General features: G+C 53.0%; 1 protein-coding gene across 2 annotated transcripts in view; it reads left to right on the forward strand.

The window, feature by feature from the left end:
* The window catches only part of Hivep3 (HIVEP zinc finger 3), a 113,095-nt gene extending 88,182 nt beyond the window's left edge, over positions 1-24,913 (forward strand). Inside the window, exons 5-8 of one of the 2 annotated variants that reach the window (XM_004670461.2) lie at positions 11,797-11,972; positions 17,852-17,938; positions 22,277-23,208; positions 23,984-24,913. In XM_004670461.2, the coding sequence (XP_004670518.2) occupies positions 11,797-11,972; positions 17,852-17,938; positions 22,277-23,208; positions 23,984-24,778 (1,990 nt within the window). In that variant the 3' untranslated portion in view covers positions 24,779-24,913. The remainder of the gene's footprint in view (positions 1-11,796; positions 11,973-17,851; positions 17,939-22,276; positions 23,209-23,983) is intronic. The other variant, XM_045150628.1, reaches the window with a different exon arrangement.
* Positions 24,914-25,289: the final 376 nt, after the last annotated feature.

Consider the following 25,289-nt stretch of genomic DNA (forward strand, 5'->3'; position numbering starts at 1 on the left):
TTAGGTTAAATCACAGATTTAGTATGCCTGTGTGAGAAGGGGGAAGAAAGGAAGTATCCCTGGCATGATGGTAAATCTTCTTTGTAGATTTGACTGGATTTGGAATCACCTAGGAGTAGGAGACATCCATCTGAATGTGTCAGTGAGAGTGTCTCCAGAGAGGTTTAGCTAAGCCAGGAAGACCCACTGGAAACTTGTCTAGTCCCCTCCCATGGCCTAAGGCCTCAAACTGAATAAAAAGGAGGAAAGGAAAAAGTCTGATGAGTACCAGAATCCACCTCTGCTTCTGGCTTGCAGTCACAATGTGACTGGCCACCTCGTGTCCAGCACCGTGCCTGCCCCACCATGATGTCCTGTCAGACTGAGACAAGATAAATCCTTACTCCCCGAAACTGCTTCTTGTCCGGTATTTGGATAACAGCAAGAAAATGAATTAATGCACCCACCATCTTTAGTTTGCACAACTTTTTTGTCATGACACTCTCCTCCAAAGAACTCCCCAGGTCTGTGTGGAAGCACCCCCTGGAGCTTCCAGGCTTAGAGGGACACCAGTTGAGAAAGTGCCCAGCATCGGTGGGCTTTGTAAGCAGCCAGGTTCATTCCAGGGCTGTCTCCGGACGTAGTGACACACGGGAGGGAAGTACTTACCGGGTTGCAGGACGTGCTCAGCGGAAGTGCCGCACCCTCCTCCCGCCCTTCGCCAGCGGGATTTGGACTCCTTCTGGCCTATGAGGTCTTTCTGCCATGCACAGTCAGGGTGTACGTGTGGTGGCCCTATGTGAACAAGCCTATCAAAAGTGGGTGGGGAGAAGGATTCTGCTCTTTTTCATTTTAAATATTTATTTGAGAGAGATAGGGAGGGAGACTAGGTATGCCAGAGCCTCCAGTCGCTGCAAATGAACTCCAGACCCATGTGGTACCTTGTGCCTCTGGCTTCATGTGGGCCCTGGGGAATCAAACTCATCCTTCACAGGCAAGCGCCTTAACTACGGAGCCATCTCTCTAGCCCAGGAATCTGCTTTCTCTATAACTGACATAGGCACAGACAATGGAAACAAGTCAATAGAGGATGTGGAGCTTGAAGGACAGCTAGTGTCTGGCAGCAAGGATGAGCAGGAGTCTTTGGATTTCCTCAGCTACAAATTGCCCAGTTTGGCGAAGCCCAGCCCTGATTTTGGAAAGCAACCACATGAAACCTACCTGTTACCTTCAGCAGATCTGTGGGCCCATAGTTACTGATCTTGTTGTTTCCAACCCTGTGATTAGCACTTCTTATGTGTGGATGTTTGCTCTGAGTCAAGAGTCCAGCCAGGCCTCCAAGGAAAGGAGCACAGAGCATATGTTAAGATCAGTCAGCATCTCTGAACCCTGCTTGTCAATATGCGCTGCTCATGTCAAAGGCACACCAAGTCAGAGGAAACCTAGCCACCCTGCTTTTAAGCAGACAGATTACATAGTTGCAAGATTAACTTTAGAGCAAGCTACAAATAAAGAATTTAGCATCTCACCGCGATAATATCACAAAAGCTATTTGTAAGATCCATAAAAAATATTTCCCGTTCTTTCCCACAGTTCAGCACTGCAACAAATCACAGGAAACATTAACCTTTCCCAACTTTGGCCCTTGTTGGAAATGAGGTCTTTTACAGGGAGGAAAGAAGTCTGGACTGTGGACCCCACAGCTGGTGACTTCAGCAGCAAGTAGAATTCTCTCTCTGAGTATCACTTCCCTCATTTGCAGTTGGAAAATGCATAAGGGCTTGAGCTCAGAGTTTGGGGACCTACATATGAGTCCCCACTCTGCCTTCATTAGGTTTTTGGTCTTGGGTAGTGCCAGGGCTCTTCATGAGCCTGTTTGTCATCCATACAGTGAGTGATGGCTGGGCAGTTTGGACAAACCATCTCTGTCAATCATGATGCGACATGTGGAACCTCTCCAGCCTGTTGCCAGTGAGTTTTCAATGCCTCAGCTTTGAGAACTGTAGAGCTTGGAAGCATGGCTCAGAGGAAGTCTGTGGAAAACTCCTCTCTCTCTTCCCTGTCTCCCTGCAGTAGAGTTGCCCTTCAGTTAAGGTCAGAGAATCTCATTAAGGCCTCCAGCAGGGTGTTTCTTCCTATGCAGTGGGCACTTGGAAGCATCCCCAAGCCTGACATGATGCATCTGGGGGCGGGGGTTCCGCTTTGAATCCAGGGCGGGGTCTGGCTTTTCTGAAAACACACAGCTGAGGTGATGAGGAGGGCAAAGGAATTGGCAAGCCTCTGAAAGGTCATCATCCCCCACAGACTTTAAAAAGTCTTCTCTCCCCGATCCCAGGGCCTACCACTTAGGCCGTTCGCCATGCTATTCCTAGATGCAGCTCACAGGTCCGTGTCTTATGGGTCAGTTCTGGGGGAATGGAGAGATGACTCAGCAGTTAAAGGCACTTGCTTGAAAAGCCTGGTGGCCTGGGTTCGATTCCCCAGGACCCACGTAAAGGCAAATGGACAAAGTTAAACATGTGTCTGGAGTTTGTTTGTAGTGGCTAGAGGCCCTGGCATAACCATATTCATTCATTCTCTCTCTGTCTGCCTCTTTCTAGTAAATAAATAAATAATTGGTCATTTCTGCATGGACAACATTTCCTCCTTCCAAATTCTTGAATACTTGCTAGCTACCTCTGTGATCATGTGTAATCTGTGTCTGCACTGCTCTTTCTCTTCCTGACCTTGGAGATGCCTTGAGGCCAAGGTCAGAGTCACATAGCCTTACTCTTCTAGCCCTGACCCAGCCCCAGGTTCACACCACACCTAAGGGTGTTGTCAAGGAAATGCACTGGACTGTGCTTCCAGATCATGCCACCGCATAGACAGGCTGATGCAGTCTGCATCTGTGTGGACATCTGCCCCCAGCAGGCCTGGGGCTGGATGGCACAGTAAACGCCCCTGTCCCAGAGAACATTATGCCACGCTGTCAGTTCTGAGATGTATCCAGAACCGATGTGAACATCCTCCAGAGCTCAGCCCTGGTTCATTCTTCATCGAGGGCTCAGTGCGCGTGCCACCTGACACCTGCTCTTCCCCTGCAGATATCCTTCCTATTGAGTGTCACCGGGGGCAGCCAAGTCACTGTGGCACCACCTTGCAGGGCACAGGGACTGCTGGGAACTAGCTCTGACCCTCACTTCACAGGATGCAGCCTCCTCCCCAGAGACACTGCAGTGCATGTTTCTATTCCCATCTTCCTCTTACTTTGAAGGATCTGTAGCCAAGTTGCATGCCTGTAGGGGTAAGCATATATGCCAACAATATCGTAATAAAATGAAAAAGTTGACAAGCCTTTAATATCCAAATTTGGGCTGCTGAGAAGGCTCAGTGGCTTAGGCACTTGCCTGCAAAGCCTAATGACCTGAGTTCAATTCCCCAGTACCACATAATGCCAGATACACAGATGGTGCATGCATCCAAAGTTTGTTTGCAATAGGTGGAGGCTCTCATGTGCCCATTCTCTATATCTCTCTCTCTCTGGCTCTCTCTTCTCTCTCTCTCTCTCTCTCTCTCTTTCTCCTTGATTGCAAATAAATAAAAACATAAAATATCCAAATTTGGGGGAGAGGCATGAGTCTTACCATTAAATCCAAATAATATTCTAAAAGTCAATAGTGTGAATTATAGTAGCTTCCTCACATCTCAGCTTCAAGAAGTAACCTGGAGGCCACGGAGTTCATTCCCTCATTTAAGATAATACATATAATAATGAAGCTTAGTGGAAAGAAAAATCATGAGCTTCCAGGTTGGCCATGTCCTTATCTACCTAGCTGTGTGACCTTGGGGAAATTACCTTGAGTTAGAAGTTTAACTCTAGACCGGCTCTGCCTCTCCTTGTATTTATTTGACTTACACGGTTTTTAAAAGACATAATTGCATGGTAGTAAAGCACCTCAACTCTGTAGTCAGGTGACCTGACTGCATTAACCAAATGACAGTGTGACCTTGGGCAGGTTACTTAAGGTCTTGGCAACTGTTTATGTAAACTGGAATGAGTAGAGCCCCTGTCCTGCTGGGCTGTCACGTGGCCTGCATGAGGTCACACATGCGAAGCTTTAAAATAGCTCTGGGTACCCAGTAAGGGCTGTGTAAGATTTTGCTGATATTTTAGTTGCTTTTTTTTTTTTTTCAATCTGGATTTGTGGCTTTGTTGGAAAAATTGGAAGATGTAATAACCTCATACCACCCTTGGCTGGATGCAAGCAACCCCTGAGCCTTCCGGGAGACTGCATACTACACCTTCAGGCCCTCACATTGTGACTCTTCTCTGCGGGCCTGCTGTGCTCGGCCATTGGGTCAGCCACCCTCCTCTTACGCCCTGAGCCTCCATTTGGTCTTAGAAATAAGTATGTGACAAAATGTACATCCATTTGACACTGATGCTGTGGGTTGGACAAGCTAGTCCACCGACAGTGCCTTCTGTCACTGTACAGGACAGGATGTGTATTAACTCCCAGTCTTTATGAATCCCCTCTTGCTGGTTCACCTGGTGAGGGGAGGGCAGGAAGGGGAGGTGGCAGGCTCATGACAGGGTGTTCCTATCTGACTGAGCAGCTTGGCTGCTGTCTCATGCAGAGCCCAGCAATGGCACCTCAGCTATCACGTTGTCTGGGATGTTGTTTTATTCCTGCCGCCTCCCTCTTCTGGAACCCACTGTGGGAGGATGTGCCACTTCCCGTGGGGCTTTGTGCCAAGCTCCTGTCAGCCTGTGGAAGCTGCGGGTCTCAGAAATGCCTCCAGAGCGTCTAGCACCACGACCCCAAGATGTCCAGACCGGCAACTCAGTGTCACCAGCCCAGTGCGGGAGACCTCAAGTAAGGCCTCGCGTGTCTCACGTCACAGCACTGGGATCAGAGCTGATCCCTGTCCTGGCTTCACACTTGGCAGCTGCCTGATAGCTTTGGGCAAGATGCCAATCCTGCTGTTTCTCTACCAGTCTCCATTACTGACAGTTAGTAAGTCCTTCTGACAAGGAAGGGATTGACTGAGCAGCTTTCTTAGCCATCCGGGAAGTCCCTGGAGGCTGCTCACATGCACAGGTGTACCCACACACCACACACCAGGAGACTGGTTCCTGGTGGGGCTCTGGGAGCCTGGAACGATATGGCCTCCTGTACAGAGCCCTGACATTAGGAGTCGCAGCCCTGAACTCAGACAGTCTGGGCATCAGTGGGAGGTCCCTCCAGATAAGACATTCAGAACTCATAAAACAAGCTCTTTTTCTTTACGAGAAAAATCAGACTGGCTGACACTGGATTGACAGGGCTGCAGACAGATGTCAGGTGGACTTGGAAAAGCTGCTCTGAGTCTCAGGACCCACCTACACCACGCCTGTCAGCGGCGGGAGCCCTTGCAGTCTCAGAACAGGCAGCCCTGAGTAAAGGGAAGGCCGTAACTTGGGCTCCATGGGGTGGAGGCAGGGCAGCCAGCATCTGGAGGAAGCCCCCTGTCCCCGGGCCCACCATGCATGTCTGTTTTGCTGTCTTGGTTCTTTGCAGACCATTCTCTGCAGCTGCCAATACTCAGGCACTCCAGCCTTCTGGATAGAGGGCAATGCCATTCTTGTTTGTCTGCAGCGTGACAGGTCCCAGGTGCCCTGGGGCCCCGGAGAGACGGTGCCCGGGAGGGCTCAGTCAACAGCATCTGGAAGTGTGCAGCAAGTCTGAGCGGCAGCTAGGTACTAAGTGGGAAAATGGCCCCTGGATGACCTTGGACATGTCACTTGGGCCTTTGCTCCCCTTTTCTGTACAATTGGCAAAAGGCTGAGAGGGTTCGTGGAAGGTGAATAGCAGCAGACCTGTGAGGCACGGTGCACTCTCCAGGAATGGAGACTGGCTGTTTCCAAGAGGGAGAGATGACCTGACCATGGCCACACCGTGAGCTCTAGTGGGAGGCAGAGGTCAAAGTGCAGGTCCTGCTGAACTCCACCCTCTACACATAGACATTCTTATTAGAGTGTGGAAATAAATAAATATGTGTGTGTGTGTGTGTGTGTGTGTGTGTGTGTGCGTGCATGCACACGCGCACGCGTGCATGCTTTAAATGGGACGATGGCTCAGAGGTTAAAGGCATTTGCTTGCAAAGTCTGCAGACCCTGGTTCAATTCCTCACCCACATAAAGCCAGATGAGCACTAATTCGTAGCAAACCCTAGTGTGTGTGTGTGTGTGTGTGTGTGTGTGTGTGTGTGTGTGTGTGTATGCAGTAATAAATCAGTAAGAAAGTGGGATTGCTGGGCATGGTAGTACATTCCTGTAGCTCAAGCATTTAAGGGACTGAGGCATAAAACTGAAAACTTGAGGTCAGCCTGGGCTAGATAGCAAGACCATGTCATAAAATGAGAAAGCAAGTTAGGTATGGTGGTTCAAGCTTGCAACTCTAGCATTGAGGAGGCTAAGGCTGGAGGGTCACCATGAGTTCAAGAGCTGCTGGGCTATAGACTGAGCTCCAGGTCAGCCTAGGCTAAAGTTAGACCCTGACTCAAAAAGAATTCTTAAGAATTAGAAAGCCGGGCTGGAGATATGGCTTGATGGTTAAAGGTGCTTGCCTGCAAAGCCTGATGGCTTGGATTCAGTTACCCAGTACTCACATAAAGCCAGATACACAAAGTGGTTCATGTGTCTGAAGATCATTTGCAATGGCAGGAGGCCTTGGTATACCAATTTATTCTCTCTCTCTTTCTCTCTCTGCTTATGAATATAAATTTTTTCATTTGTTTTTTTGAGAGAGAGGATCTCATGTTGGCCACTTTGAGAAAGAGAGAATGGGTGTAACAGGGCTTTTAGCCACTGCAAATGAACTCCAGACCATGTGCATCTTGCTTATGTGGGTTCTGGAGAATTGAGCCTGGGTCCTTAGGCTTGTGAATATAAACGAATAAAAATGTAAATAAAATGTAAATAAATAAAAAAATAAAGTAAATAGAAAACACAAAGAGGAACTGCAGGAGAGGTGGACAGCAGTGTGGACAGCTCTTTATGACATGAACTATGGGAACAGAGGGAGCCAGAGTGAGACTGGGACCAGGGAGGCTTTTGGAGGACAGTATTGAACCTATGACCTGGAGGCACAAAGTGCCAGCATCTGAAAGCTGGTCATGTGGGGCCTCCACACTGGCCAGAAGGACTTGACCTGAGAAGGGTGGGGGCTGGGCCGGAAGAGGGTCTGACCCGCAATGACAGGCAGCTACCACATGTCTGTCCCTGGACTCAACCTTTCCTCTGTCCTTCCAAGCTTCAGCTCTCTCCTGGCTCTTCGTTGTTTAGGACAGATTTGGGTGCCAATTTCTTCTGTACACCCATTCCCCAGGCTTCCTGGGCCTCTGTTCACAGCATGGCTCTCGGCGAGCTTTCCATGCTCTTTCCTGGTCACCTTCCTCTTCATAAATACAGAATTTCCTCACATCCACAGGTCCCCAGCTGGACGCTAGACAGGTCTACACTCCTCTCTCACTTGCATGCCGTGCTCAGCAGTTAAAGTGAAGGTGCCCATGGCCTCCCTCCTACCCTGAAAATGGTGCCATACGTGAGCAAAGTGGAAACCCTTGGATGTATGTTTCTCACTCACTCTGACCCCTAGCCTAGTCAGATGGCCACCAAGGCTCGTGACACCCATGTCTAGAACACCTACCTGGAATCAGTCTCCCCACCCACCCCATCTATTCCCACATCTGTAAGTTGCCTGTCATGCAAACAATATTTCTCTGTAACACACCATCAAGTAGGTCTAAACTCCTTGACACTGTGCTGAAGACAGTGATGGTCCAGCCATCCTGTCATGACAGCAGCAGAAGAAAGCCAGCTGGTCACACTGCATTGCAGTCAAGGAGCAGAGTACTAACAGGAAGTGAGGCCAGGCTAAGACAGCTCAAGGCCCACCCCCAGAGACCTACTTCCTCCATCAAGGGTCCACCTCCTAAAGGTTCCACGACCTTCCCAAACAGCGCCACCAGCAGGGGACCAAGTGTTCAAGCACATGAGCCTCCAGGGGACATTTTACATGGGACTTCTTCACCATCCTCCCCAGCCACACCCAGCTCTGCCTCCCTTGCACTCAAGAGCAAAAGGCACACCACTTCTGTGGTACGTGACAAGGTGGTGTGGTTAGTTATCCTAAGTCAAGGCATCACCCTTGAAGGCCTGTCTCTGGAAAGGTCTTGAGTCCTTTAAGAATGACATGGAGGAAGAGGTGAAGGCCAGCGTGTGGCTGAGGCAGATGAATACTGGAGCTGCTTGTGAGTGGGCATGAGCAGAGCCGCACACACCAGGGGGCTGTGTGATGAGCAGCAGGGCAGAGCTTCAGGGTACCATCATGCTTGATGGCTAGAAAGGAGCAGTGCCTTGGACCCGCCAAGAAGACCTGAGCTGGCCGGAGGCTGGTACTAAGTGGTAGGGAATCTCCAGGGCTCTTATCGCTATCTTCCCTGGCTGGGAAAGAGTTCATATCTCACTTGCTTCCCCTGAAGACTGGGTTCCAGGGACACAAGGGACGTGGGAATGCACAGGGGAGATGGCTTAGTGCCTAAAGCTTCTTGCTTGCAAAGCCTGCTGCCCCAGGGTTGGTTTACCCAACCACCCACAGAAAGCTAGTCACACAAAGTGGCACATGGGTCTAAAGTTCATTTGCAGCAGCAAGAGGCTCTGGCACACCCATACTTTCTCTATCATTAGTTAATTAATTATTTAAAATAGAATAAAATCTGGGTGTGGGCAGCTGATTGGGGTCCAAGTGACCTTCTACATAAAGGTAAAGACAAAGCCGGGTATGGTGGCACACGCCTTTAATCCTAGCACTCTGGAGGCAGAGGTAGGAGTTTAAGGCCACCTTGAGATTACATAGTAAATTCCAGGCCTGAGCTAGAGTGAAACCATACCTCAAAAAAAAAATTAATAAATAAATAAAGGTATGGATGCTCTAAGCAAAATAGTCCTTCCCACACACCCCTTCCAGGCTCTGCAATGCCTCCTCTTGAACACGAGGTGGCGTCCATCCTAGATCAGATGTAAACGGTCTCAACCAAGGGAAGGTGTGGGAACTGGCTGTTGTAGTTGTGTTCCTGGGATAAAACACCTGACCAAAAATAACTAATGGGAGGAAAGGGTTTATTTGGCTTACAGTCTCAAGGGGATGCTTCACGAGGGCAGAGGGAAAGCCTGGCATAAGCAAAAAGTGGACATCACCTCCTTGCTACAGCAAGTACAAACCAGCAGCAGCAGCATGAATGCAGCTACCACTGGCCAACCAGGGGCCAGTAGACCTCAAGTCCACCCCTAGACACACCTCCTCCAGCAAGGCTCCACCTTCCAGGTGGCCATCAGTGAGGGACCAAGCATTCAAGCCACAGGACTTTGTGGAGGACTATATTTTATATTTGTGATTCAGACCACCACATTCCACTCTTGGCCCCCTTAGACTCATGACCATATTATGATGAAAATTACATTCAGTCCAATTTTTAAAGTCCCCAGGGCTGGAGAGATTGTTTAGCAGTTAAGGTGCTTGCCTACAAAGCCTAATAACCCAGGTTCGGTTCCCTAGTACCCACACAAAGCCAGATGCACAAAGTGGCACATGCATCTGGAGTTCATTTGCAGTGGCTGGAGGCACTGGCACACCCATTCTCTCTGTCTCTCTTTTCTCTATCTATGCTTGCAAATAAATATTTTTAAAGTCCCCATAGTTTTTGTTGATCCCAAAAGAATTCACACATCTCCATGATCCAAAATTTCTTAACTGTGAGCCTGTAAAACCAAAACACAAGTTAAATATGCATAGTGGCATAGAATAAATATTTCCACTGCAAAAGAAGGCATAACCAGAAAAGATTGAACCAATGCAAGATCTAAAACAAGCAAGGCAAATATTAAGTCCTGCAGCTCTATGTCCAGCACGTATGAGCCGCCATGAAGCCTTTACAGCACCTGGAACGATGAAGGTAGATGGTTTTGACTCTGAGATGTCAGTTGGCAAAATCTGAAATGACCATCAACTAGAGTCTACATGTTCTTACGGGTAGCAGTCCATATTAGTGTGGGTGTGAATGTGAGTGTGGGTGTGTATGAGGATGGTGCAATTGTGTGCAAGCATGAGTGTGGAGTGTAAGAGGACAAGGAATGTGTAAAGACGTGTGAGTGTTAGATTATGCGAGTGCATGTCAGGATGTGTGTGAGGGGAGTTTGTGGGTGTGAGGGTGTATGTGTGATGTGATATGTAGTGATGTGCAAGGATATGTGACTATGTCTATGAGTTTCAGCGGCGTGTGTGGTTGTGGGGTGTAAGTGTGAGTCCGGGAGTAAAGGGCATGTGGTTAAGTGACTAGAGAATGTGAGTATAGGCTATGAAGTATGGTGGTGTGAGGGGACATGCGAGTGTAACACTGAGTCGAGGACATGCGAGTGTGGCTGTGAGAAGGAAGTTTGATAACTGAGCGTGACGGGCACGTGGCTATGGATGAGCGTCAGAGTGTGGGTGTGAGATACGATGCATGAGAGGATATGTAGTAAGTACATAACTGTGAGCGTGCGATGGGTGTCTAGGTGTGTGTGTGAGTCTGTGAATGAAAGGTGTGTGGTTGTGGTGGTGTGGGATGTGATGTGGGGGGGTGTAAGAGGATGTGTATGACCACGTGTTAGGGCTGTGAGGGTTTGTGGCCGAGTGTAAGGGGCATGTACTTGCAGGGGTGAGGCATGAAATGAGGGGTCAGCCTTCCACTGCTGCCTGCAGCTCCTTCTCTGAAAGTCTCCTTCCAGAGCAGCATTGTCACCCTTTCATCCCTGAGCTGTCAGCCCCAACAAGCACGCTAGGGTCTTAAGTGCTGTCTCTCCTGCCAGCCACTCACCTGCCCCTCTCCAGTGAGAGCAGGTAATGGGCACTCTTACTGTGGACAGCGTGGTGCAGGCTCTGAGAGCTGTCCACCTGCCCGGCTCCCCGCAGGGACCCATAGGAAGTTTCCTCCTCTACCCGACAACATTCCCTTCCACCATCCTGTTCCCACTGACTCCCCGCCCCACAGCACAGAGATACCGTTACACACAAGATGGTTCTCTGCTCACCCAACTGTGCCTGTTATACTTGTGGAACTTGGGATTTGGGGCAGCTGAAGCCCTTAGCCCCAGTACTGGGCTAGATTCCTGGAAGGCCCAAGAGCTTGTGGGCCCCCCTGACCTACCTGGGAATAATCTGGGTTCTATGGAGCACCCATATCCCAGATGGGGTAAGGGATAGCACTTGAGGCTGGGGAAATGATAATGATTTCCTCTGCTGCTCTTGCCTTTATTGCCTCTTGGGGGCACTGTGCAGTCATACCATTCATCTTGTGCTCTCTGGACCTCAGGTTGTACTAACACCCTTGAGAGGTGATGGTGTCTTGATTCAGGTGAAGTGCCCAGCAGAAGGCATGCTTGTGCTTGGTAAATAACAGAAACTGGCACATACTGTTTTTTTCTTTTTTACTTTGTGTGGCTCTGATGGTCTGCAGTGGCTGCTCTGTGGCAGAGCTGTGGTGGCAGCTGGCTGACGTCGTGTGGATTTAGCCTGTGGCCCTTGGGAAATGGAAGGCAGGGGCTCCCACATGTCCGAGGCTAGGCTGCAGGGGTCCACAGTGGATCCCCAGGGCAACTCAGTCCCTCCTGGCTCTGTGGCCCCTGCGCTGCACCCTCCTCTCCTGTACCCGAAGCCGGCTGGCTGCGGGTAGGAAGTTGGTGCATCTGGCGAGGTGGACGCCTGCCTCTTCTCCCCCTTTTTTTTTCCTTTACATGACGCCTGTTGCTCACAGGTACAAATCAAACGAAGAGTATATATATGTGCGAGGCCGTGGCCGAGGGAAATATGTTTGTGAGGAATGTGGAATTCGCTGCAAGAAGCCGAGCATGCTGAAGAAACACATCCGCACCCACACTGACGTCCGGCCCTATGTGTGCAAGCACTGTCACTTTGCTTTTAAAACCAAAGGTAAGAGACAGTCAGCTGGGTCACCAGCCTGCCCAAGGCAGAGAGCCCTTTGCCGGGGGCCTGGAGCACCCTCACATCCTGGGCTCCTGCTCCACTTGGTGTCCGTGGCAGAACAGCAGCTTCACACTGGGCAGTGGCACCCCCCCCCCAGCTGCCCCAGTCAAGCCCTGGACCACCCCCCACACACACACACACAGTCTTCTCCCCCACAGCGCCCCCTCCTGGTGGCGCCTGACCCGCAGTTCTTGATTCTCTTCCCCCCCCCCCACCTTCCTTCACATGTCTTCCACTGATCTGATGACTTCCAGCATCCACACTTGTCACAGCCACTCTTGCATTTGGAAATCCATTCCACTCAGAGCCACTCAGCACACTTGCATGCTCGCCCCGCCCTCCCCTCCTCTCCTCTTCACTCCCACCATGCCCTGTTTCACCTGGCTTCCTCGGCAGCTCTCAGCGCAGGGCCTAGCTGCCCTCCAACCCCACCCCAAGACCAGAAGTGTGTTGTTCTGTTCTTACTCATGCCTCCACCGGGGTCAGGACAGGGCCTGCTAGTCACCTGTGAGAGGAGGGACCGGATGACTGTTGAAGGCCTGCATCCCAGACAGCTATGGCAGACAGGGGGGGCCTGGCCTGCTGCTGTGGCCTGGTCCTGACGACATACATAGGCGGGCAAAGCCCATGAGGTTCTGTGCTGGGGCTCTGTCTCGGGAGGGAGACCCAGCAGCTTGCTCGCTGAGCAGAAGGCCGTGCTCTTCAGGAAGGCCAGGGCTCTCAGCTCCCATGATGGTTTCCACCTCTTGTACTTTGCAGATTCCTGGGGCAGGGTTTGGACAAGAGGGCCATGCCTTCTCCTTTGAGCAAATTGGGCTCCTCCATGGCATCCCCTCCCCAAGAGCCACATGGCTTCTCAAGGGGACAGAACTCAAGGGCCAGCTTTGACTTTTCATTTGCCCTTACTTCTGCTGCTGAAGCAAAATAGGTGGCGGGGCAGTGGCTTGAGGAGGAAGAAGTGAGGCCCCATCACCTCCATTCTTGCGGTACTAAATCAGGGACCATTTGTCACATCCCCCAGCTCAGTCACCGCCTCTCTGCCGGGCTCTCTTTTCTGAGCTCCTGACCCTGTTAGCTGGCCCCTGTCCGCCTGTCTCCTCACCATCATCTCGGAGCGAAGCTTAAGCTTCCCCCACCCCCAGGTCTGGGCTTGCTTGGAAATGCCACCCTCTTCCTTTTCCTGATCCGTGTCTCTCTTAGTGTCTCAGAAACAATGTCCCAAAGGGTTCTTGGAGGACGGATAGACTGAGACCCTGGTCCACTTTCTTTGGGGTTTCGTGAGCAGAAGATGGAAGTCACTGACTGACAATTTAAACAGCACGGCCTTGAACTCTGAAAGTGGAAACTTCTTGCCCAAGCCCCTGAAGATGAAATAACGGAGCCCCAAAGCCTGAAGAGATTGTTCATGCTAGAGCTCCTTCCCCAAGAGTCCCATGCCCTCATCTTCCTCCCACTGTAGAAGGCAGCCTCGAAGTGGGCCATACATGCTCCCCCTCTCCCAAACCTGTGCCCATCACACTATGTTGTTTTATCCTTGGCATGAAGAGCCTCAAGGGAGCATCCTACCCATGCCAGTCCCTGGCCCATCAGCTCTACCTTGTGACACAGAGAAGCCCCTTCCTAACTAGTGCCCAGCCTGGTCCCCCAAGAAGCTCAACTCCTTGGCTTGACCAAGAGGTGCCTTCCTTGGAAGCCATGTCCAACCTGCCTGCAGACCTTTCAAGCCCCCCAGAATCCCAGAGACCAGAGTATAGAATCTGATGACTGTAGCCCTCGCATTTCAAGGGGTGCAGAGGGTCCCGTCAGGGCGTCTGAGCTCAGCGCTCAGCCTCAAAGTCAGCTAGAACGAGAAGCAAATATGAACTATGGAATCACACACTCTGTGCCTAGCAGAGGAGCCCACAGGTGTCAGTAGATGGAAGGAGGGAGCAGATGTGAAGGGAAGACGGGAGGCTGGAGCACCTGGCTCTCCCTAGGGCCTCATCTCTGAGGTACTGGACCTTGCCAGCCCTTACCTCTGGTAACACAAGAATCCCACCATTCAGGAGGCAGAGGTAGGAGGATCACCATGAGTTCGAGGCCAGCCTGAGACTACATAGTGAGTTAGTTCCAGGTCAGCCTGGGCTAGAGTGAGACCATACCTCAAAAAAAAAAAAACAAAGAATCTGCCATGGAGGGCTGGCTGTTTGTAGTCCAGCTCGACAGCCCCTCCCTCTTGAGTTGTGGCCTAGGCCAGCATGCGTGAGCACTGAGACCAGTCAGGTAGTCGGGCCTGACTGCACTTGGGCCCTGTCATCACTGCCTGGGGCTTCCAATGCCTGGGACCCTTTCTGTCTGTCTCTGTTAGCCTGTCTGTGTCTTGTCTCTGTGTCACACGTCACGGTGGCAGGTTGCTCTCTGGGAGCTCCCTGAGGAGTGTCTTGGGTGGGGCAGGAGGAGCGTGCAGGCTGCTCCTATGAGGAGGGCCCCTTTCCTCAGATCCTCACCAGAGGCCCGTGCGCGACTGGGCCACAGATGGCCCCTTGTGCCGATCGCCGAGGAGACAGAGCTGACAGCTGTGGACAGGCCTACATCTTTCAGGCCAGCAGGGGAGCACAGGGACGGCCATGGCCACTGACTAGTGCCCTTTGCATCATTTGCCCCATTCCTGACTCCCCACACACTTCCACCTGCTTGCCCATCCTCCACTTCAGGACAGTTGATATTTTGGTGGGGAGTGTGTTGACTGGGCAAGCAGAGGCTCTTCCCGTGGCTGGGGATAGCATCCAGGCCCAGGTCACCAAGGACAAGGCCATCCCAGGAGGGGAGTCATGAAGAAGATGGACACTGCTCAGGACTCTTGCCAAATGCCCCTACTGCGACCTGCAAAATTGCCACAGACGCCCTGCCTCCTCCCACAGGCTGGTGGCAGAGGAGAGACAAGCTTCAGTGTGAAGCCTCCCTCCCACCTTCTTCTGAGAGCCCCCTGAAATTCCTGCTGAACAGCACAAGCCTCACATGTGCTTCGCTGTCCACCCACCACTGTGCACGACCCATGACAAAGCGGTAGAGCACTTGCCTGGCATGTACAAGGTCCCGGGTTCGATCCCTGGCACCGCATTAAAGTAAGAGCGATTGTCATGGAGGGGCAGCATCTGCTCTGTGCTACTTGCACTCTGCTCTCACATGGTTTTGCTTGTTTGTTTTTGTTCATTTATTTATTTATTTGAGAGCAACAGACACAGAGAGAAAGAGGGAGAGAGAGAGGGAGAGAATGAGAGAGAGAATGGGCGCGCCAGGGCTTCCAGCCACTGCAAACGAACTCCAGACGCGTGCGCCCCCTTGTGCATATGGCTAACGTGGGTCCTGGGGAACCGAGCCTCGAACTGGGGTCCTTAGGCTTCACAGACAAGTGCTTAGCTGCTAAGCCATCTCTCCAGCCCCTCTCACATATTTTATGTCTTAAAAATCCTCCCACTGTCCTCAGTGAAGTAGGTATTTCTTTACAGCTAGAGAAACGAGGTCAGCAGTGACCGAGCTACTAAGACAATTTCCTAAACTCCCTGTTCCATTCTTCTGCCACAGGGACCAGGGGCCCCTCAGCCTGGGTCTAGCTGGGTGTTGGCACTAGCTAGCAGCGACTCTGGGTTAGTCGCTTCACTGGGCTAAGTAACAGGAGCTCTGCCAACCTCTAGGGTAGCAACAGCCAGGGATTTCACCCAGCAGTATCTCAGCACCTGGGTCCAAAGTTAGGCAGCAGGTGAATGAGCTCAATGGTGCTTAAGTGACACGGTCTGTGAAGTCCCATCACTTCACTTCTGAAATGCATTTCCCATGGAGTTCTGTGCACTTTGTATGCTATCCCAAGTCTAGCATGGTTGAATAGAAGCCTTAACCTTCCAGGCACTGTGTGTGTGTGTGTGTGTGTGTGTGTGTGTGAGAGAGAGAGAGAGAGAGAGAGAGAGAGAGAGACAAACGACTCCAGCGTGAGCAGTGCTCATGTTCCCTGGCCTGGAGTAGTTAGGGGAGGGACCCAGGTGTCAGAGCCTCTGGGTGGTTAAGATCTCTTTACAGAAAACCCCAGCTGCCTCTCCCCTCCCCGCACCTCCGGCTGCCCAGCTCACCACAGTGAGGGTGGAGTCCCCAGGCTGCATTGGGAGGTTTCTGTCCCCGTCACAGGAGGAAACTCCAAGCTAAGCAGGATGGATCAGTGCGGTAGGGAGGAGGAGCCATCTCCTCACCCAGCTTTGTCGCTCAGTTCACCTACCTCAGGAGTCCCACTTCTGCGACCCCACAGCCTCAGCAAAACCTGATCCTTCTGAAAGATGATGACCCTCTGGTCCAGCCATGGGCCCCTGTGTTTACCCACTATCTCCCCCTCCTGCCATTCTCCCCCTCTCCCACTCTCATCTCACAGTGTTCCCGTCCATTTCCCTTCCATGCATTTGTTTCATCCTCCCATTCTCCATGTGTCTGTCCCTCCATCCATCCACCCTTCCATCGAGCTGCCCATCCTCTGTTCATTCTCCTATCTGGCTTCCCATCCATTCACATGGGCAGGCATCCACTCATCCCCCCAAGGGCTCCTGAGCACCTCCCTTCATCCAGCTCATCATCCTCCCGTCATTTGCCGACCTTTCCACTTTCCCTTTCTTTTTCTTCGTCTGTCTATTCACCTCCCCCATCTGTCTGTTAATCTGCTTCTCTATGCGCCCAGCCATCTCCATCACCCATTCTGTTCCTGTTCGACTTCGTGCATCCTTCCATTCAATTGTCCATTCGGCTGTCCTTCTGTCTCTCTGTACCCCAGTCCACCCCTCTTGCCATTTTCTTCTGTCCCCATACACTCACACTTAGCATTGAAGGTCTGTGAGACAACACACCTGTCTCAGGAAACCCGATGTTCTCTGTGGTCGACCACGTGGATTGTAACAAGCCTCTTGAAGTTTGGGAGTGGCTTCTGGGCCCAAAGGAACGCCCTGAGGCATCGGCCAGCATTCCCTGGTGGCAGCCAAGCGGCGGAGCCTCTCTTCCCAGAGCATGGCTGACTCTCTCAGCAGCTGTGGCCTGTGAGGTGTGCGCACAGCAGGGACTTGAGGCTGTGGCTCCTGTCCCTACACCCCACGGGCAGCAGCCTCTGCTTCACGGCCTGAAACTTGGGCCCACAGCCTGGGGCAGAGTCTCCCCTTGGGGCACAGTGTAAGGCAGAGTCTTGCCCAACCTTTCCCTAAGCACCCTGGTCCTATGTCTGCACTAAATGCTTGCCTGGGGAACCTGAGCTCTGGGGAGAGGACTTCTCTAAAGAACCCAGCCTGCAGCCCCGACCAGCAGATTCCCTGTCCTCACGTTCTGTCCTCTGTCCTTTCCTGAGAGTAACTGCACCCCGGTTCCACTGCCTAGACCCTAGGCTTTGATCACATGGGCTGCCTAGGAGTGTCCTCAGAGGAAGGGCTGCTCAGGCCCTACCTGCTGTGTGGGTCAGCGGAACCCCAGGTCACCCCAACACTGGAGACAGTAACCTTATGTGAGTATGTTACTAGTTCCTGAGCCCAGACTTAGAAGCCTGGAAAATCAATTGTGCTAGAATGGTCTTTTCATTTCTTTTGGTTTGTGTTTCAACCAGCACCTCACGTTCTCCTTGAACCCTCTGTCCCCTCACGGCCACTCGCGTTCCCCGCTCCAGCCCCCGTGCTCCATCTTGGTCAGTAGCTCGGTCTGCAGGACCTGGCAGAGGGTGACCAGACTCCCAGCCCAGCCCCTGGGGCTAGGCACTGCTGCCTGTGGGTCCCGGTCCCCCCGGGCTCCTTCCAATCACCAAGCCTGAGTCTGTTCTCATTCCTTTGCAGGGAATCTGACTAAGCACATGAAGTCGAAAGCCCACAGCAAAAAGTGCCAAGAGACGGGGGTGCTGGAGGAGCTGGAAGCCGAAGAAGGTTAGGAGTCCCCGACCTCCCCCCTTCCCCGCCCTCCCTTCCCTTCCCAGAGTTCTCCCACCTTCCCTCTGACCTCCCTTCCTTCTGCCCTCCTCTCTCCTGTGCTTCCTCATCTCCCTCCTTTTTTCCTCCCTCCCTCCCATGTCCTCCCTCGCAGTTTTCCCAAGCACTGGGAGACCAAGGTTAAATTCACAGAAGGGTTCTTTCTCATGCCACGTAGCCGAGGAGCGTGCCGCGCAGTGCAGTCTAAGGTGGTGCCCGGCGGGCGCTCACAGAGTGCCTGCTGGATGAATGGGCGCATGAGTAGCTGGAGTATCGCCGAGTGCCCATGGTGCGTCAGGCACATTCTGCTGTCTTAGCAGAACACCAGTGACTCTGCTGATATTTACAAGCTAGAGGCCGCACGGCCACCCTGGTGCCTGCTGTGCCATGGGCATGCCACATGGGCCCATAGAGCTGAGACTCCCCCTCAAAAAGAGAAAGGATAAAATCCAGTTCACATCATCCCTGGCGCCTTCCAGTCTGTCCCACCACCACACCGTGGCCTAGCCCCCGAGTCGGGCTGGAGCCTGTCCTGGCGGCAGCCGGCGGTGAGGAGAGACCCTCAAAGGCAGCCGGTCTCACCGAGCATCGGAGTGGACACCACTGGGGCTTCTCAGGTGGATGGACAGTCACCCCAGGAGCAACAAATTGAACAACAGAGTTCCTCAAATCAGGATCAGGACTTAGAGTGACAAATGGGGTGGCGGAGAGATAGGGAGAAAAACTGATTGGCTTTTCTGACTTGGGGGGGGTGCATTTGCAGTCCAGCAAGAGTTAAGTCAAGTGCTCGCTTCAGCGCACACACGCCAAAATTGGAACGATACCGAGAAGATTAACGTGACCCATGTACAAGAGTTAAGTCAAACTTCCTTTCAGTTCAAGTAAAACAGTATTATAGAACAGAACAATAAACTTAGGGCCCTTCCTTCCTAATCTGCATAGTAGGGTTCCCATCCTGGTCAGAAACACACATGAAAGAACCGGGCGTGGTGGTGCACAGCTTTAATCCCAGCACTCGGGAGGCAGAGGGAGAGGATCGCTGTGAGTTCAAGGCCACCCTGAGACTACATAGTGAATTCCAGGTCAGCCTGGGCCAGAGTGAGACCCTACCTTGAAAAACCAAACCAAACAAACAAAAAAAGAAACCATGAAGTGATTTCCAGACCCTTTTCCTGTAGGTAATGTAACAAGCGATGGAGACCTGCATTGTCCCCTTTTAATTAAGGCAAGGAAGGTAAAGCTGAGGCTTTGAAGCAGTGAGCATATACCTGGCTGTCCTCTGTCCTGTGACCACCAGGACTCAGGCTGTGTGCAGTGAGTGCCAACAGGGCCTCGGGGAGGTAGGCGCCCATGCCAGGGACACCCGGGTGTGGGGCAGGTGGACATAGAGCTGGTGAGATGGGGTCGGATTCTGAGACCATTCAGAGAGTGAAAAGAGGCTGAGGGAGGAGCCAGAGATGACTCTGACATATATAGCCTAAGCAAGGGTAGAGTTGTCATGGAGGCAGCTTCAAGGAGGGTCCTTGCGAGCTGGTACATGCTGGGCCCACAGCAGCAAAGTGGGAGAACAGCTTGGCAGACACCACTCCCTCCCTGCCGCAGCCCGGTCAGGGTGTAGATGAGGTTGCGCACCAGCAGCACCGTGTGGCTAATTTGAGAAACTGCACCCAGCCAACAGGCTTGAAGTCCCCGACCTCTGTCTGTATGGGTGCTGGCCTACAGATGGGGCTTGTTGAACGTTGGTCTTGATCTCAGTAGTGACAGGGCAGCTCCGTGTGGGCCTTTAAGAAGGGAAAGGGGCAGAACGGGCAGGGGCATCCTTTAGATCCATACAGGAAGCTGTTTGGAGAGGGTTTGGGAAAGTGTGCCCTTGGCGTCCATCACTCAGGTGTTGGATGCCCAGGATACAGCACCCTCTCCCTGGGTCTCAACCTCCTCCTCAGAAGTTCTTTAGGGGCCTTCCTGGTGGATGTCAGGAGATACTAGACCAGATTCTCCATACCCAGTAGCACTACCCTTTCCATTTTCTTTTCTTTCTTTTTTTTTTTTTAAAGATGGGGTTGGGGGGAGAGAGCGAGACTGGGCGTGCTAGGGCTTCCAGCCACTGCAAACGAACTCCAGACGCATGCGCCCGCCTGTGCATCTGGCTAACGTGGGTCCTGGGGAATCGAGCCTCGAACTGGGGTCCTTAGGCTTCACAGGCAAGCGCTTAACCGCTAAGCCATCTCTCCAGCCCTAGTGTGTGATTTTTAATACACACTTTCATCTTTATTAAATTTTTTAGTTTTTTTTATTTGAAAGTGACAGAGAAAGAGGCAGAGAGAGAGAGAGAGAGAGAGAGAGAGAGAGAGAGAACAGGCACGCCAGGGCCTCCAGCCACTGCAAACAAACTCCAGATGCGTGTGCCCCCTTGTGCATCTGGCTAACGTGGGTCCTGGGGAATTGAGCCTTGAACCAGGGTCCTTAGGCTTCACAGGCAAGCGCTTAACCGCTAAGCCATCTCTCCAGCCCACCCTTTCCATTTTCATCTGCCAAATGCTCCGCCTAAACCCAGCCGCCTGCCTGGGAGTTGCTGGGCGTGGGGAGTGGCTGGGGATGACAGCTAAAGTTATGCTCCCCGCACCACTTTGCACAGGTGAGGAAGATAAACACAAGGAGAAAGCGAGATAGCCAGAAGCCACTCAGCAAGGAGATGAAGGAGCGGGATTCAAACCCAGCCCATATCCTCACAGCATAAAGCCACTGTTAAACTGGCAGTGCAGTAACACGCGGCTGCATGATCTCTGGCATGCCGTGACCCTCTCTGTGCCTGGGTTTCACCGTAGGCGAGTGAGGAGCACAACTAGGTGGACTCCTGGAGCTGCAGTAGGCTCTTGCCAGTCCTAGGCCAGGGGGATAAATACCTGGGACTGAAGTGCAAAGCTTTGCCCCTATCAGCTCCCCCCGCCTCACATCCCCCTCCCCCATTCTGGTCAAGGACCTCATCCTTCTGCTCCAGCTGCAAAAGACCCTGCCTCTGACCTCCTCGCTCTCCCTGTGCCCGCCAGCTTGCACAGCCCAGAGTGTTTGACCTGTACCCCAGTGAGTGTCAAGGTTACTCACTTTGAGTACCCTACTGCTATGCACTGAAGTATTTGCCAGCATTAGTGCTGCTCTTCCTGGCCTTAGGGCACCTGGGTGTGGTGAGATCCAATACTGGTACCCAAGGGTCCTGGACCAAGTGTGGTGTCCAGCTCTTCTGGTCAGGATGCCTTAGTGTCATCTGTAGGAGATGAGACTGACAGATGGCTCAGCCTACCTGTCACCATCTGACCTTCTTCAGGTCACAGCAGTCTAGAGATGGACAAGCAGAACCCAAACCCAGAGGGTCAGCTCCAGAGTCCAGATGCTGCCCATTTCAGAGCTGTCTCGGGCCAGAGTGTTAGTGGTGACCTAGCTGCAGCCCAGCTGGTGGAAAGCCCCCAGGGAGAAGCCAAACCGCAATCTGGCAGTCCAGACCTGTTCTCCACAATGCCGCTCCGGGGTATGAGTGGGACAGAGGTGGGCCCCGGGCCCTGCCCTACAGCCTGAGACCAGCTTAGCCAAACCACCCACAGAGGCCAGACTCTGCCATCTGTCAAATGCTACAGTGCCACCCAGCTGCATCCTGGCCATGGTGGCAGCATTGGTGTGTTTAGACTGACCATGGCCCTGTAGCCTAGGCCAGCCAGCAACTCACTGTCCCAAAATAATAGACTGCATCGTTAACAGAATCATAGTGACTATAATTATTTGGGCTCTTGCTATGTGCCAGGCCTGAATTTTTTCCTTCCTAGAAAACTCTTTGAGGTGAGACATTCATAAAAGGAGAGACTGAGGCATGCCAATGTAACTGGCTCATGAAACACTGAACACAAAGAGAAAGTTGGTTATTCAAGACTAAGAAACAGATAAAGGCAGACCGACTTGCTCCGTTTTGGTCCCAGCCCTGCTTCCTCCTTCCTTACTTGAGCAAGTTACTCAACCCCTCTTCCCTTAGTGTCCTCACCCACAAAAATGAAAGCAAGAACAAAGCCACCTCCCCAGGATTCTGCGGGCACTGCGTGAGTCCGTGTGCCTAAGGCCTGCAGAATGGAGCTTACACATTGTAGATGTGAGGTCATTGTTGCTCGCTGTTATTTACAGAGTGTTCTCACTATCTCTTATATCACTTGGTCGTCTGCCCATGGCTGTGGCGTGATGCCTAGTTGGCAGGCTGGGAAGCTGGGCTCAGACAGGAGCAGCTGCAACCTCGGGTCTCTCGCGTTCTTCCCTCAGGAACCAGTGATGGCCTGTTCCAGGACTCGGAGGGGCGAGAGGGCTCCGAGGCCGTGGAGGAGCACCAGTTTTCGGATCTGGAGGACTCTGACTCCGACTCGGACCTAGATGAAGATGACGAGGAGGATGAGGAAGAAAGCCAGGACGAGATTTCCAGGCCGTCCTCGGAGGCAGCCCCGCTTGGCCTGCCAGCCATGCCACAGGACAACTCCTCGCCTGTTGAGGGTCCTCTGCCCCCAGATGCCACCTCTGACGAAGAGGCCCCACAAGGCAGCTCGGTCTCAGAAGCCAAGCACTTGACAGCCAGCAGTCGCTCCACGTCCAGCCAGGGTACCTCAGGCCTTCCCAGGTTGGGGTTGACCCCCCTGGGCCCTGTGGAGAAGGAAGCAGGCTCAGCCCTAAATTCCAAGGCCATGTCCCCTGGAAGGCCATGGTCCCCGAGCGGAGAAGCAGGCAGCCGACCCCCACTCACCCACAAACACTCACTCGCCACAGATGACTTGTCTCCCCAGCAGTGTTCACCGGCCCTAGAACTGCAGACCTCTGTCATGAGCACACCTGGCCCCCAGATGGGACCAGAAAGGGACACAGGCCCCCCTCCTTGTGGGTCTCCAAGACTGGAGCTGTCACCTCTCACTCCCCACCCCCTGGGAAGAGAGGTGTCCTCCCGAGCACAGCTGTCCCCTGAACTTAAGGGCGCCACAAATCCAGGCGCCCCCAGATCCTCTCCCACTAGGAGGTGGTCTCCAGGTCAGGCTGCACCACCACCATGGTCAGTGCTGCCAGGGAAGTGGGTCTTGACTGGGCCAAGCAGCCTCTCCACGGGCCAGCATGGCCCAAGCTCAGGGCCAGCTCCATGGGCTCTCTTCCCGCCCACGCCTCTACCTCACAAGTTTCTTGGCAGAAGCCCTGAGACCTGTACATCCACATGGGTAAGTTCCCTCCGTGGTGCCAGTCCACGCCTTCTTCACCTCACACCTGGAAATGTTAAGAAGCTCCCCTTGCTCAGTAGTTCTGTAAATTATAAAGGCCTGGGCTCTGGAGTTCATGGTGCCTAACTTTAGCAGATGGTATTATTGCCTTGGATGTGAGTATAATACCTGTGCAAATCTTCAGGCATCCCTTGCCCATGCGTAGGTATCCTTGTATCACGTGGCAGAGTTTACTACAGTCATCACTGTCTTCAGCACCCCAACTCCCTTGGGGGTATCATAGCTGCTACCACCCATCACCCTGATTGGCGGTGCACCGCCATCCACAAGTTCCCACCCTGATGTCACCACAGCTGCATGACCCACCACTGATACCATCCAGCGGGGTAACACTTCTGTCCCCAGGTTGTGCTGCACCCACGGTCCCCCTTCTGGATGAACACTAATCGAGACATCTTGCTTACTGCTTCAGGGTTCATATTAAAATTCCCGTGGTAGGAGAGAGGTTGAAAACCTCTGGTGAGAACTCTTTGCAAGAGTGACACTGGCCAAGGTGACAACAGGGCCCCCCTCGCCCTAGAACCTCCTCCTGCAGATGTGGGGCTGGCATTTGTCCATAGGTGGCCCACCGGGCAGCACCCAGAGCAGAGAGATAGGCAAGCTGCTCCTGGCCCCGCTCTGTGCTTTCCAGCCAGCCCGCCAGTCTCTACCCTGTGATCCTCCATGCATCTGATGGGTAACACGTGCCTTCCCCTGTCTTGTTTTCTGACCCTAGCAGAAGGCCGAGGCCCAAAGCGCACCCTGCTCTCCGGGCCATGCTCCTCCACTCTCCTCCAGACACTTCTCTGCCCCGCATGACTTCCACCTCCCGGCTCGTGGTGAGACCCTCTTCAGCCATCTGCCTCTGCACTCCCAGCACCTGAGCCGAGCCCCCTGCCCCCTGATTCCAATCGGAGGGATTCAGATGGTGCAAGCCAGGCCAGGCGCCCACACCACCCTACTGCCTGGGCCTTGCGCGGCCTGGGTCAGTGGCTTCTCAGGCAGTGGCAGTGACCTGACGGGGGCACGAGAGGCTCAGGAGCGAGGCCGCTGGAGTCCCACCCAGAGCTCGCCAGCATCCGTGTCCCCGGTGGCCAAAGTCTCCAAGTTCACACTCTCCTCAGAGCTGGAGGACCAGGACTACCCCAGGAAAGAGGAGAGGACAGACAGAGGACCAGGACGACCCCTGGACTGGGAGCCTCAGAGGGCTGAGGCGCCTACAGAGCCCAGGCCCACACATAGCCTGGGCACCCCGCAGCTGCCCCAGCGCCACCAAGTGGCGACATCCTGTCATCCCCGCCTGGAGTCACTGCGCACGCTGGCCAACCGCAAGGCCTCGCCACCACTGGACCGCAGCAGCTCCATGGACTGCCTGGCAGAGAGCTCTGTGCGCCTCGCAGCCCGGAGGAGAAACCTGTCTGGGGAACCCAGGACCAGGCAGGGCTCCACCGAGCCCTCAGGTAGTGGGGATCCCAGGACACCTCTATCCCCACTCAAGGACAGCGGCTCCCCAAGCACTTCGCCTCTCTGACTGCTTTAGCATCTGGCTCCCAATGTTCAGCAACAGACGTTTCCAGCCAGCTTCCTCGAATCATCTTGCTCCCATGGGCATTCTCTCCCATCTGTCCATCTGTCCGTGCAGCTTCTGCCCAGCCCCCATCTGTTATATCTTCTCATGTATGCAGTTACCTGTGCCTTTTTCTAGACCTTTCGTTGCTTGAAAAGAACCAACACAAATCACACACATATATAAAAAAACAAACAGACCCACGAGGAGCTTGAGCTGTGATTAGTTTGTGCTTTGGGGATCAGGCTGTAGGAAGGGCCTCCCCACCTCCACCACCACACTTGGCAGCCATCCTCACCCTAAGGCCTAGGAGAGGCAGTGTTGGCTCAGGGGAAGGGGCTACACTGAGGGAACAGGAAAAAAAATCAACTTTTAAAAGGACAGGTAAATTCTAAGGCAGATACTCCTCAGCCAGATGTCTAAGGTTCCTGTTTATTGTTGCACAACCCCTCCCCCGCCAGCTAGTGACCACTGG

This window comes from Jaculus jaculus, chromosome 5, assembly GCF_020740685.1.
Source record: "Jaculus jaculus isolate mJacJac1 chromosome 5, mJacJac1.mat.Y.cur, whole genome shotgun sequence".
In the NCBI taxonomy this organism is placed as follows: Eukaryota; Metazoa; Chordata; class Mammalia; order Rodentia; family Dipodidae; genus Jaculus; species Jaculus jaculus.